A 13,035-nucleotide genomic window follows, 5' to 3' on the forward strand; every position below is an offset into this window, starting at 1 on the left:
TTGTTGAGGCAAAGAAGGACAGTCAACTTTCCAGTGATCAGCAAGTCTGCAGTGGGGACAGGGTCCTGGCGGCGGGTGTGGTTGTCCAGTGACTGGTGTGGCCATACTTGAAGCAAGGTTCTGGTAGTGAGCATTGTGGCACCATCATCTTCTTTGGAGGAGGCCTTAATGCCATGGCCAGGAATTGGAAACTCTGCCTGGCTCTGGCCACCCTCTCAGTCCTTTCCTGGTCCTCTCTGTTATTAAAAATTTAAATACCAGGTCAAGCAGATCTCCCTGAGGGGTTTGAGAGCCCTTTTTTAGGTATTTCAGTTTTTTGTTTTTTTTTTCCTGATGTCAGGGGCAGATTGGGACAGGAAATGGGTATTGAGAACTATCATGTTCTCTTGGGAATTGGGGTTGAGGCAAGTGTATTGGATGAGTGCCTCAGTTAGGTGTCCCATAAATCAACTGGATTTTCATTAGGCCTCTGGGTAAGTGTCTGGAGTTTGTCAAAAAATGACAAACTTGTGGGATGCCTTTTGGAGGCCAGCCAGGAGGCAAAGAACCATCCTGTCATGGGCCACCCATCTGGGGGAGTTAGTGGGAGCATGGTATTCCCGGTCAGGGTCCTGTCTGGGGATAGCAAGCATCCCCACTGGGAAAGTGTTATCAGTTAAGTGAGCCTCATCAGCTTGGGCTTGAGTGGCCACCCAGACACCTTCTTGTTCATCAGAAGTGAGAATGGAGGACAGAACTACAAAAAGATCATGTCAGATTAGGGCATAGCCCTGGGTGAGGTAACAAAATTCTTTGGTATAGTGTATTGGATCAGTGGAGAAAGACCCTAGACATTTCTCAATCTGGGTTAAATCAGACATGGACAAAGGAACATGAACATGAACAATTCCTTCAGCACCTGCGACTTCACGTAAAGAGAACATTTCATCCCTGTGAGAACAAGGATGTTGGATAGGAGGGGAAAGAGGAGGAGAGGAGATGGGAGGTGGTAGTGATGGGAGGCATGGAGACAGAACAGGAAACAGATGAAGCTGTTGGGGCCAGATCATCTGTGACATCTGGGTCAAATGCAGAGGGTGAGGACAAGTATGGGGGAGGGGTTGAGACCTTGGCTGGAAGGACCTGGTGAGAAGAGCAGGTAAAGGAGAGAGAGAGAGAGAAAGGGAGAGAGAAATGCGAGCACAGAGTGAAAAGTGCCTGAATATAGGGCATTTTTGGACCACCTGCCTATATGTTGGCAGAAGTTTTCTAAACCAGTGAGAATTTGGAAATCAAAAGTACCATTTTCAGACCATTTAGACCCATTGTTCAGTTTATATTGTAGCCAGGCAGTGTTGCAGAGAAAGAGAAGATGATGAGGTTTAATGTCATCCAAGAGTCATAGAGGCTTAAGTTCTTAAGGAGATAGGCCAGGGGAGTAGCAGAAATTGGTTTAGTGGTTTTATTTGCCATGGAAGCATAAGAGTTTAGTGAAAGGGCTAGTGAGAGGAAACAAAGAAAGAGCAAACCAAGGGTGAGAGAAAGGAGCCAGGGCTTAAGCTGGGTTTACACAGAACACCAATATGATCTCCTGGCCTGTTAGGGTGAACAGGGCCTGCACCTCCCATATGGGCAGAGGTTGTATGGGTTGCAACTGTCAGCTGTTTAGCCTCTTTTGGGGCAAGGCAGGCATCTGTGCTCCTGCTGGAGTAAGTGGCTGGCAGTGAAAGATGAGATCTCAGGAGGTAGAGGGAGAGGAAGGAGGGGAGATAGTACAACTGAACCAAAAGGCGCCCCTTAGGGTACAGTAGACTGTAGAGTGAGAGACTCAAGATGTTGGGAGTATGTCTTTCTTGAGGCCTGGGGTTGGGGTCCAAGAGCAGGTGAGAGATGTGGCCTGGCATGCTGGCATGGCTTCCATGAAGAGGGAACATCCTGAGAGCAGGCCAACCTGAGAGGGACGTTTACTGAGAAGGAGGGAGGAGACAAAGAAGGAAAGAAGAGTCTGATTGTGGTAGGTGTGAGAGCCGGTATCAGGCAGAGGTGGTCCGAAGTCTTCAGAGTGTCAGTGGCAGCTTAGTGGTCTGACCAGGGGAAAGGAGGTCTGGCTGCCCAAGAGGCAATTGGGAGCCTCCTATCTGAGTCACAGCACAAGATGTAAGGTTCGGGAGTGACCAAGACCATGCAAGCCCCTCTGAGGCAAAGAAGTAAGCTTTTATTCAGGAAAAGCACGAGCTGCCAGGGCCGACTCACAAGAGAGGAGAACAGCCAACCTGAGTGTTCAGGTTGTGGGCTTTATATGGCTTCACCAGAATGGGAGGGATCAAGGCCACACAAACCACTCTTAGGCAAAAATGAAAGCCTTTTTTTTTAAAAATTATTTATTTATTTATTTGAGAGTGACAGACAGAGAGAGAAAGACAGATAGAGGGAGAGAGAGAGAATGGGTGCGCCAGGGCTTCCAGCCTCTGCAAACGAACTCCAGACGCGTGCGCCCCCTTGTGCATCTGGCTAACGTGGGACCTGGGGAACTGAGCCTTGAACCGGGGTCCTTAGGCTTCACAGGCAAGCACTTAACCGCTAAGCCATCTCTCCAGCCCCAAAATGAAAGCTTTTATTTGGGAAAAGCACGAGCTGCTAGCGCTGACACAAGAAAGGAGCACAGCCGACCTGAGTTTTCAAGCAGTGGGCTTTATAGGGCTTTTTCAGTTGGCACATGGTGAGGAAGGAAAAAGAACTTGTTTGTTAAGTTGAACAGAAAAGTTCTTTTAGGGGAGATCATTACATTAGCCATTTAAAATAGCTAGGGTGTGGCACCAGAACAGTGACCATGTAACTTACAAGATAAGGGGAAGGAAACCACGACCTGGGACATTGTTAGGCAAAGAGGGGCAATGACCAGGTAGTTTCCTGAAGAATGTGGCTAATCCACTTCCTTCTACCTTTGTCACCATTCTGATGACCTTTGTGACTCTGTCTTGGGAGCTTGTCTTGACTTAACAAAAATAATGAAGACTGGCTGGACATGGTGGTGCACACCTTTAGTCCCAGCACTCGGGAGGCAGAGGTAGGAGCATTGCCATGAGTTCAAGACCACCCTGACTCTACATAGTGAATTCCACATTAGCCTGGGGAGAGCAAGACCCTACCTTGAAAAACCAACCAACCAAACCAAAAAAAAAAAAAAAAACAAAAAAACAAAAAACCCTGAAGATTGGCTTATGTGGTGACTACGCACTATCGAGTAACAAGAATGTAAACATAATAAAAGGTGGTCAAAATTTTTATATCTGTTATTTAAATCCCTCCATAGATGGCAGATCATGTGTATATACCTGTTGGATTAACAGACAGAAATTTCTCTTTATACAGAAGACATAGAGGAAGAGAGGATACAGATTAGAAAAGCCAACATCATATCCCTACACAGAGAAGTTAAGCTTTGGGATCTCAAAATTAGAGAAAAAAAAATCGCTACTACCAAAAGGGAAGAGTCAGATTTGAAAGAAACAACAACAAAAAAGGCAAACTTTTTGTCTCTCCTTGGTATCCATGAACCATAGATATAAATAGATGATCATTCTGTACTGATCAATTGGACATGGACAACAGGCTTATTTTCATTGTCAACTTTCTTTTCACTTTAAATTCTAGCATGCTTTCCAAGGTAGTCCTCAACAAAAGAAAGTGAAGTCCCTGCCTCATCTGAGGTAATGAAAGGATTTGACCAAGAACATTTTAACCATAGAGATTTGTGTTGTCTGTGGTTCTCAAGACAAGGATCAACCATAATTAGACAAGAGTAATCACAACAAAGCAAAGGAGCTCCACAGAGGCCTTCAGAAGTCAGCTTCCTTCACGCAGGTGTGTAAGAGTCCCCTGCCTAGCCCTAAAACTCTAGCACTGGGGGACAAGCTCCCTCAGGCTTTTTATGCTTAAAGACTCATTAGCTGTTAAAAAGCCTACAGGTCTTTAGAAGGCAAGAAAGAAGCTCAAGAAGGCAAGGTATTCTTCCTGTGAGCCCAACATAAACTATCATCCCAAGTAGTTTTCTATTGATTTTACTCACTAAAAGCATAAACCTGAAAATTCTTACTTGTAGTCAGGTAAGACAGTGAAATTGTAGAAAGACTGGGAAGTTGCCTATATTTTCTGTGTTGTGATCTGCCTGTTCCTTTCTGGATTTACAATGACCTGATTTAGAGCTGGTTTCATATTTTGTAACAGATGTTCTCTTGTGGCTGTGGTTATCAATAGCACTTCCCCACTTCTTTTTTTTTTTTTTTTTTTTTCTCGAGGTAGGGTCTCACTCTGGTCCAGGCTGACCTGGAATTAACTCTGTCATCTCAGGGTGGCCTTGAACTCATGGCAATCCTCCTACCTCTGCCTCCCAAGGGCTGGGATTAAAGGCGTGCGCCACCACACCCGGCCCACATTTTTTTTTTTTTACCCCATCTCATTCTCAATTCAACATGTTTTTTAGACATTTTCCAAGACAAATCTGAATCTGCAGTGAAAGAAATGTCAGAGAGAAATGTGACTATTGTTCTTTAGAAGTTAGGAAAGGTTGGTATGTTACTTGGTTTATACTTTTGGGGTTTTATTTTTTTCTCAGTGAATTTCTGGTACAATTATATTTTATGAGTAAGAAAATTAAAAATGTTTTGAAGATCATTTTGCTTGACAACAGACTTTCATGGGGGTGGATTAAGGATTAACTTCTCAAAATCTTCTCCAGGTATAAAGTGAAAACCCATGGGATCTCTGTAAGTTTTCCAGTTTATTCCTTTTTTCACTCTAGCCACATCAGGTTAGTTTTTTCTCCCCTCAGTCTGAACCCCTGCTTGAGGAAGCACCTCAGTGTGAGCGCCTCTCTCCAGACTTCCTGCAGTGCTTGTTCTCTACCAGGCTTCCCGCTGTGATTTTCCAGCACGACCTTGTTTCTTCCTCCATAAAAGGGGCAAGCAACCCACGGCATTGGTTTAAAAAGAGAAGCAATAACAAAACTAATTTACATAATCATATCTGCTATTGTCAATATAGCTAAAGGACGTGATATTAGGTACTTCTCAAATAATATAGGAGAAAAAACTCAAAAGAACTTTCTTTGCCAGTAAACAATAGAAATTTAGTCTAACATCATGTCTTAGTATAATGAACTTATTTATAATTGCTAAAGACTTTAAACATTCACTGAATAAAATGCTATTATTTTAATTCTATAAAAATGAAGATTCATGCATTTCTTTTTTTTTTTAGTATTTCTTTTTCTTTTTCTTTATTTGAGAGAGACATAGAGAGAAAGAGGCAGATATATAGAGAGAATGGGTACTCCAGCAACTGCAAACAAACTCCAGGTTGCATGTGCCATCTTGTGCATCTGGCTTACATAGGAATCAAGCCTTGAACCAGGGTCCCTAGGCTTCATGGGCAAGTGCTCAACCTCTAAGCCATCTCTCCAGCCCTTTTTTAAAATTTTCTTTAATGTATTTCTTAATTTTTTTGTTTATTTTTATTTATTTATTTGAGAGCAACAGATAGCAGACAGAGAGAGAGAAAACGGGCGCACCAGGGCCTCCAGCCACTGCAAACAACTCCAGATGCATGCGCCCCTTTGTGCATCTGGATAACGTGAGTCCTGGGAAATTGAGCCTTGAACCAGGGTCCTTAGGCTTCACAGGCAAGTATTTAACCGCTAAGCCACCTCTCTAGCCCCAGTGCATTTCTTTAATAGAAATGTGTGCTGTGAAAAGAAAGGCAAAACAGAGAAAACTTATTTTACAATTGAGAATAGCCAGCAACTTTGGAAAGACTGATACAAACCAGATAGATTTCTAGGGCAATGAACACAATATAACTGCCATGACTCATTAAAAAAACCGTAAGTGAAGAACGTGAGTTTGACTTAAGTAGAATTTGCTTTGCTAGTTGAGTAGTAGGGTTATTTCTGTAAAAATAAAATAACTAAAAATAACTCATAAGAGAAAAGAGGATTTTCAAGGGGCTAATGGCCTGGATACTTAAGAAATCAGTTTTTGGTGCAACAAGGGAGAAGTTTGAACTCAATGGAAGTAGAATTTTCTTATCCAGGGATTTAGAGATCTCAGAAAGCAATCTTAGCATAACTAGACATTAGAGGCACAATAACATTTGTAATCAAAGATGCCATTTGACACTCTGTTAGAACATGTTAGGGCTTAGGATTTAGTAAGAATCTATACCCACCATGTAACACAGCAATGATAACGTTTAAAAACTACTTCAGGTTTACACTGATTACGTGGTCTTGTTTCCTCTCTTAAAAGGGCTATGTGACTAATCTAATGATGTGGATCAGGAAGACATAAATAAGATAATACCCTGGCATTTATATTCTAAGGAAGAATGATTAAAAGTATTTTAGGAGTTTCCACTTTCTTAAGGACTTTATAATGGAATGGTTTCAGTCCTGACTCTTTTTCTTAAGTTAAAATTATTCAGGTGATATCCCACTAGGTCAATAGATAGTGATGTGTTGGAGTATTAAAAAATCATCATCTCCTGGAGCTAAAAGGAAATGAAAAGAAAATTGTATCAGGAAATAGTTGGTCATAGCCAGATAAAATGGCCCATGGACAACGTGCTCTGCATCTTTAAAAGAAAGGAAGTGTTAATGATTAATCTAATTTTTTGAACATGATTGAGTCATAGACCCCAGGTATTGATAGTTGTAGATCTAAATGCTCTACTATTACACAGCATCCGAGATGGGATTCTGTAAAACAGAAATACTGCCTTCAATTTCTTTTTTCTTTCTCCTCTTCCTTCTTTTTTAGTAAAAAAAAGTCATGTTTTGGAAAAAGTAATTAGCGCCCATTATGGATAGTAAATCACAAATAACTTAGTCTTTTCTTTTAGGTGATGTTGAACCAGACCTCTTTCTCTGAATTTTTCCTCCTGGGAGTGACAGACATACAAGACCCACAGCCTCTTCTCTTTGCAGTTTTCCTCAGCATCTACTTTGTCAATGTGACTGGGAATGGAGCCATCTTAATGATTATCATCTCTGATACAAGACTCCACTCACCTATGTATTTCTTCCTGGCAAACCTGGCATGTCTAGACATTAGCTTCTCTACTGTGACTATGCCAAAGATGCTGGAGAATTTCCTGTCTACCAGCAATGCCATTTCTTTCTTGGGATGCATAACTCAGCTTCATTTCTTCCACTTCCTGGGTAGCACAGAGGCCATGCTGTTGGCAGTGATGGCCTTTGACCGCTTTGCGGCGATATGCAAGCCGCTTCACTATCCTGTCATCATGAGCCGTCAGCTCTGTATCCGGTTGGTTATCACCATCTGGACTATGGCTTTTCTCCACGCCCTGCTTCACTCCATCATGACATCTCGGTTGAATTTCTGTGGTCCCACCCATATCCATCACTTTTTCTGTGATGTTAAGCCACTGCTGGAGCTAGCCTGTGGGAACACGGAACTCAACCAGTGGCTGCTCAATACTCTCACAGGGACCATTGCCTCAGCCTCCTTCTTTCTGACATTTCTCTCCTATTTCTACATCATCACCTATCTCTTCCTCAGGACCCATTCTTGCAGCATGCTTCACAAGGCACTGTCCACCTGTGCCTCTCACTTTATGGTAGTTCTTCTTTTCTATGCTCCTGTTCTCTTCATCTATATCCGTCCTGCTTCGGGGAGTTCTCTGGACCAGGACCGAATCATTGCCATCATGTACAGTGTGGTCACTCCAGCTCTCAACCCACTCATCTATACCTTGAGGAACAAAGAAGTGAGAGGTGCCTTGAACAGGACCATCAGAAGACAGCTCTGACTTGAATCTAAAGCATTCCTCTAAGGCAATGAGAAAGTTGAGATACCATTGTTTTTCAAATTGTGAGAATTACAGCAATAATGGAAAATATGGTCTAATTGTTTTAAATAGTATTTTTGCAAGTAATACAAGGAACTTGAGCATACGGAGCTCTAGCTACATATAGATCTTACTACCAAGTTTGTTTTTGGAACATCAGTTGAAAACACAGATTTGTGATGTATTCTAATGTACTCTTGTGAGTAATTAGATGTAGAAATATGGTTATATTCTCCATGTTTAGCATGGATGAAGAGTACTTATATTTGTTTATCTGTGTGATCCCTTTTGATTGATATGTATTAGTTAGACAAATAAAATTATTATGGTTTCATATGTTCATAGTTAACTGGAAAAGTTAATTCCAACTCACATGTGAACATGGAAAATTCAGAGGTAAATCATGATTTCTTTTTAATTTTTTTTTGTTCTTATTAAAGTTGGGTTTTTTTTTTTGGTAAATGGGGGTGGTTATTTGAGTTTTTACATTTTGGTTTTTTGAGAGGGTCCTATGTAGCCCAAGAGGGCCACAAACTTTTGATTGTCCTGCCTCCTTCTCCCAAGCTTTGGGTTTATAGTACCACTACACTAAGCCTCCTCTCTCTCTCTTAGTTTTGTTTAGTTTTGTGAGGTAGGGTCTCCCTCTAGCCCAGGTTGACCTGGAATTCACGGTGGAGTCTCAGGCTGGCCTCGAACTCACGGTGATCCTCTCACCTTGCACCATGCCTGGCTCTTTTTTTAGCTTTAACCACACATTATATCAAGTCAACATATCAAAAATGTACCAACATGTGATCATACAAGAATATTAAAGAGATTTTACAGCTGGACTCTCAAAGTCATTAGTATCCAGTTAGTATTTTCTCAATTCAGGCCACATTCTAAGTGGCAATAGCCACAGCTATTTGTAGAACACCCCTGAGCTGAAGAAATAAAAGTCCAAGGTGAGAATGTTTCCTTTGGTTCAATTTTCTGGAACCTTCCTGCACCTTCCAGAGCACTTGGCTTTACCCTTTCAAGGAAATGTTCGATTAAATAAACAACCAATAGTAGTAGAAGGGGAAAAAATAACTTTATGACTGAAGCAATCTTGTTTTTGTCCTAGTAAAGGTGAACCAAATTGTGAGAGGCAACGTCACACACAGAGAATTTTCCTCAGTTCCCAGTACAGGGCACAGAGACTACAGCGCCTATAGCCCAAGTCAGGGAGATGTGCGGGTGAGCAGCAATTGCTGTCACAGTTTGCTGTCCTCAGCCAGCAAATTCTTTCCTGCTGAGACCAGCCTTCCTATGGCTGCAGTTTTAAGACTTTAAGGGCATCAGTGAATCCTTATGTAAACACTGCTGTATACCCACCTTCATTCATTCCAGTTCTGATCTTGTCTGCACTGTATGACTGCTGCTTACCCTGAGATGGGATTATTAGACTTTTCTTTTTAAAGAAGTGCTCTCCATTTTCCATTTTTTTTTTCAAAAAGTTCATTTATTTATGTGTGTGTGTGTGTGTGTGAGAGAGAGAGAGAGAGAGAGAGAGAGAGAGAGAGAGAGAGAGAGAGGAAGAGAGAGAGAGAGAGAGAGAGAGAGAGGGAGAGAGAGAGAGATAATGGGCATGCCAGGACCTCTAGACAGTTCAAATGAGCTCTAGACACATGCACCACCATGTGCATTTGGCTTACATGGGTTCTGGGGAGTGGAACCTTACTCCTTAGGCTTCACGGGCAAGTGCCTTAACCACTAAGCCATCTCTCCAGCTCCATTTTCCATTTTTAAGTGTATAGAAACGTTTTTTTTTTTTTGAAGTAGGGTCTCATTCTAGCCAAACTGACTTGGAATTCACTATGTAGTCCCTGGCTAGTCTCAAACTCACAGCCATCCTCCTACCTCTGCCTCCCAAGTGCTGGGATTAAAGGTGTGTGTCACTATTCCCAGCTTAAAGGACTTTTTTGGTTATGTTTTCTTTCTCTTCTTAGTGGGATTATCTCATGATTTTGGGTGTCCTTACTCCCTTCTCTGAGAGTGAATGGATTCTGAACTTGGTCTTTCTTGGAAGACGAGCAAACTTTGTCCTTTGCAACTCTGTGCAGTTCTTCTGAGTGTGCTGTGACATAATTCTGGCAGGGGCGGTTCACTTGCAGGCTACAGGCTTCGTACATGTTGTGTGCCCTACAGGGAAAGAAGAGACATCCTCTGGAGGTTAATTAGATGTTATTTTTATTGCCTTTTTTTTATAGTTAACACACCAAGACAACATTTAATTCAATCAATAAATGGGCAAATGAACCAGCAGTTCTCAAAAGAGATCTAAATTATCTACAAATATATGAAAAATGTCCAATATCCTTAGCCATAAGAGAAATGCCAATGAAGAGTACATTGAGTTTCCATCTCATTGTGGTTAGAATGACTGTCATCAGGAGAATAAATGGTAACAAGTGTGCAAAGATTCAGAGAAAAGGGAACCCTTATATACTGTGGGTGGGAATGTAAATTAATCTAGCCATAGTGGAAATCATTATGGAGGTTTCTAAAAATAGAATTACCATATGATCCAGGTATACCATCCTTGGATATAGAGCCAAAGGAAACAAAGTCAGCACACCATGGAGATATTTGCACACACACGTTTATTGCAGAATTTAGAATAGTAATTTACATGTAATGAGTGTACAATAAATGTTATTTATTTGTGTTAGGACTGGAGAGATGACTCAGCAGTTAAGGCGCTTACCTGCAAAGCCTAATGACCTGAGTTTGGTTCCCCAGTACCCATGTAAAGTCAGATGCACAAAGTAGAGCATGCATCTGGAGTTTGTTTTCAATAGCTAGAGGCTTTGACATGCCCATTCTGTCTTGATCTCTGTCTGTCTCTCTCTGCTTGTAAATAAAATATTTGAAAAATTTGTGTCATTTTTGTAGCATATACAGTGACAAGGAGTAGTCAACATGATGAATATATAATGACCTCTTTTTATGCAATAATAAAAATGAAAATAGCAAAATGACAAAGTGCTTTGCACATGTAACTATTTTTATAATATTTGAATAGATGATAGATCACATTGGTATTTCTTGAAAACATCACAGAGGTCATCATTATGTACCTCAAAGATGTGAAAGCATATGCTTTGGAAAGACCAGTGTTTTTTTGTGATTTTGATCACAACATTACAGGAAATAGTTTTTTCATTACTAATGGTGAATTGTCAGATTCAGAAGGAAGAAAAGCAAACTGCATCTCTCTATTCCTTTTCTGTTGGCATGCACACACACACACAACTTCAATAATTGTGAATAGGCAAATGAGTAAGGCTGGTGTGATGTATGCTAGGCTTTTGGTTACTTAGAAGTGATAGGCACCTAGGGTGGCTACAATGAGGACCAGTGTTAACTTTAAAAAAGATGAGGGAATCCAGGCATGGTGGTGCACGCCTTTAATCCCAGCGCTCGGGAGGCAGAGGTAGGTGGATTACTGTGAATTCAAGGCCAGCCTGAGACTACATAGAGAATTCCAGGTCAGCCTGGCTAGAGTAAGACCCTACCTCAAAAAAACAAACCAACAAACAAACAAACAAAAAAAGATGAGGGAGAGGAAAATTAGGATACTGTTGAGGTCCACAGATTATAGAGGTTGTTAACACTATGGAAGGTTGTAGTTATGAAGAATAAAGAGGAGGCAATAAAGAGAAGAGAATATGGAAAAGAGGCTGGAAAGAGAGGGAAGTATCTGAGCTGTAAGTGGAAGAGTAATAGGAGAGAGAGAGAGAGAGGGAGATTTTTTTAAAAAGGCACTAAGCTGGGCATGGTGGCTGATGTAGGAGGAGCACCATGAATTGGAGGCTGGCCTGGGCTACAGAGTGAGTTCCTGGTCAGCCTGGGCTACAGTGATACCTGCCTCCAAGAAAGAAGATACTAAAAGATGATAAAATATCAAAATGACAATATTTGACCCTAACTTTCAAATGATTAAAAGAAGACAAAGCATAGTAAATGTACAGCAGATCTAACCAGTTGTATTTCTTCCCTGGTGGGATGGGTTCTGAATGGTTTTCCTCCCTAGGATTTTTATTTTTAAAAAAATTTTTGGAGGTAGGGTCTTGTTCTAGCCCAGGATTTTATTTTTATTTTTTAGCAACTGTCCCCAATACAGAAGATCAGTTAGTGTTAGGAAAAATTAGAAAAGAAACATGAGGGGAGACTCACCTTAACAGCAGAGACAGGCTTTATTAGGGGAAAGCCTGAAAAGGCCTATATGAATACTTATGGAGCTGTGGGGGTCACTGGAATTCCTTGGTTACAGAGCAGTCCACCTTGCCTCAGGGCTTGGGTGACTACAGGAAAGTGATAATGGGGATAGGTGGTTTGGATCATTTTAGGAATGTGATAATTGGGAGATTGGATCACTCTTGGGAAACACAGTTACAATGAACATGTTAGTCAGAGTCTAAAAATGGAGTCATTCTGGTCTAACATTCCTAACTCATTATATAGAAATCCCAGGGTAGGAATGTTGCAAGAGCTAGTTTTGGTCGCATGGTGCTAATTGTGGGGGTCAAGGTAGTTGTGTGGCCCAGTGGGACTGCAGAAGGAGCACGGATTCAGTCTTATCCCAGGAGGTGGCTCTGGAAGTAAAATATACTGGGAGCAGTGTATGAATCCCATGTAGAAAGAGGTATTCTGAAGCTATTTGGAACTGGAGCTGCTGAAATAAACTGTGTAAATAGTCAAATAAAAGATTGACTTATAATATTGGGAAGCAGAAAAATTTTAGTAAATGTGAGGGAGCCATAGCACAGCAAAGAATAAGTTTTATCCCAAAGAATAAGTTTTATCTCAGAGGAAATAAGCAAGGTCTCCTATATAGATCTATTTTAACAGGAATGTGTCTATAAAAAGACTATAACCCAGAACAGATATTCCAGCTGATCACAGAGTTGTCAAGTAATATACAGAAAAAGATAATAACTTGGCTCTTTTAAAATGATAATATAGCCCCAAATTATTTTGGCTTTGGAACGGTAACATTTACTTCTCCACAATTGCTGTAGTCATCCTTGAAATTCTAGTCACACAGCTGTGGCTTCTGGGAGCCTCAGCTTTTGGTTCCTCAGCTGCCAAGCTTCACTTTGCACTTTGTGAACATGGAAGGCTATTGTCCTACATGGCTCTTATGAGCATGCAAGGAGGCAGCTC

General features: G+C 41.2%; 2 protein-coding genes across 2 annotated transcripts in view; both read left to right on the forward strand.

Annotated features, from left to right (window-relative positions):
• Positions 1 to 13,035, forward strand: part of LOC105944874 — a 115,311-nt gene that overhangs the window by 45,037 nt on the left and 57,239 nt on the right. The gene's annotated exons all lie outside the window — the stretch shown is intronic.
• On the forward strand, positions 6,880 to 7,806 carry LOC101601892 (olfactory receptor 12D2). Its single transcript, XM_004671924.2, has one exon. The coding sequence runs from the start codon at positions 6,880 to 6,882 to the stop codon at positions 7,804 to 7,806; it is 927 nt and encodes a 308-aa protein (XP_004671981.2).

The sequence above is a fragment of the Jaculus jaculus genome, chromosome 8 (assembly GCF_020740685.1).
Source record: "Jaculus jaculus isolate mJacJac1 chromosome 8, mJacJac1.mat.Y.cur, whole genome shotgun sequence".
Classification (NCBI taxonomy): Eukaryota; Metazoa; Chordata; class Mammalia; order Rodentia; family Dipodidae; genus Jaculus; species Jaculus jaculus.

Bases quoted from the DNA above. Each gene is read 5' to 3' on its own strand.
- LOC101601892 (XM_004671924.2), top strand. From the start codon at position 6,880: ATGTTGAACCAGACCTCTTTCTCTGAATTTTTCCTCCTGGGAGTGACA.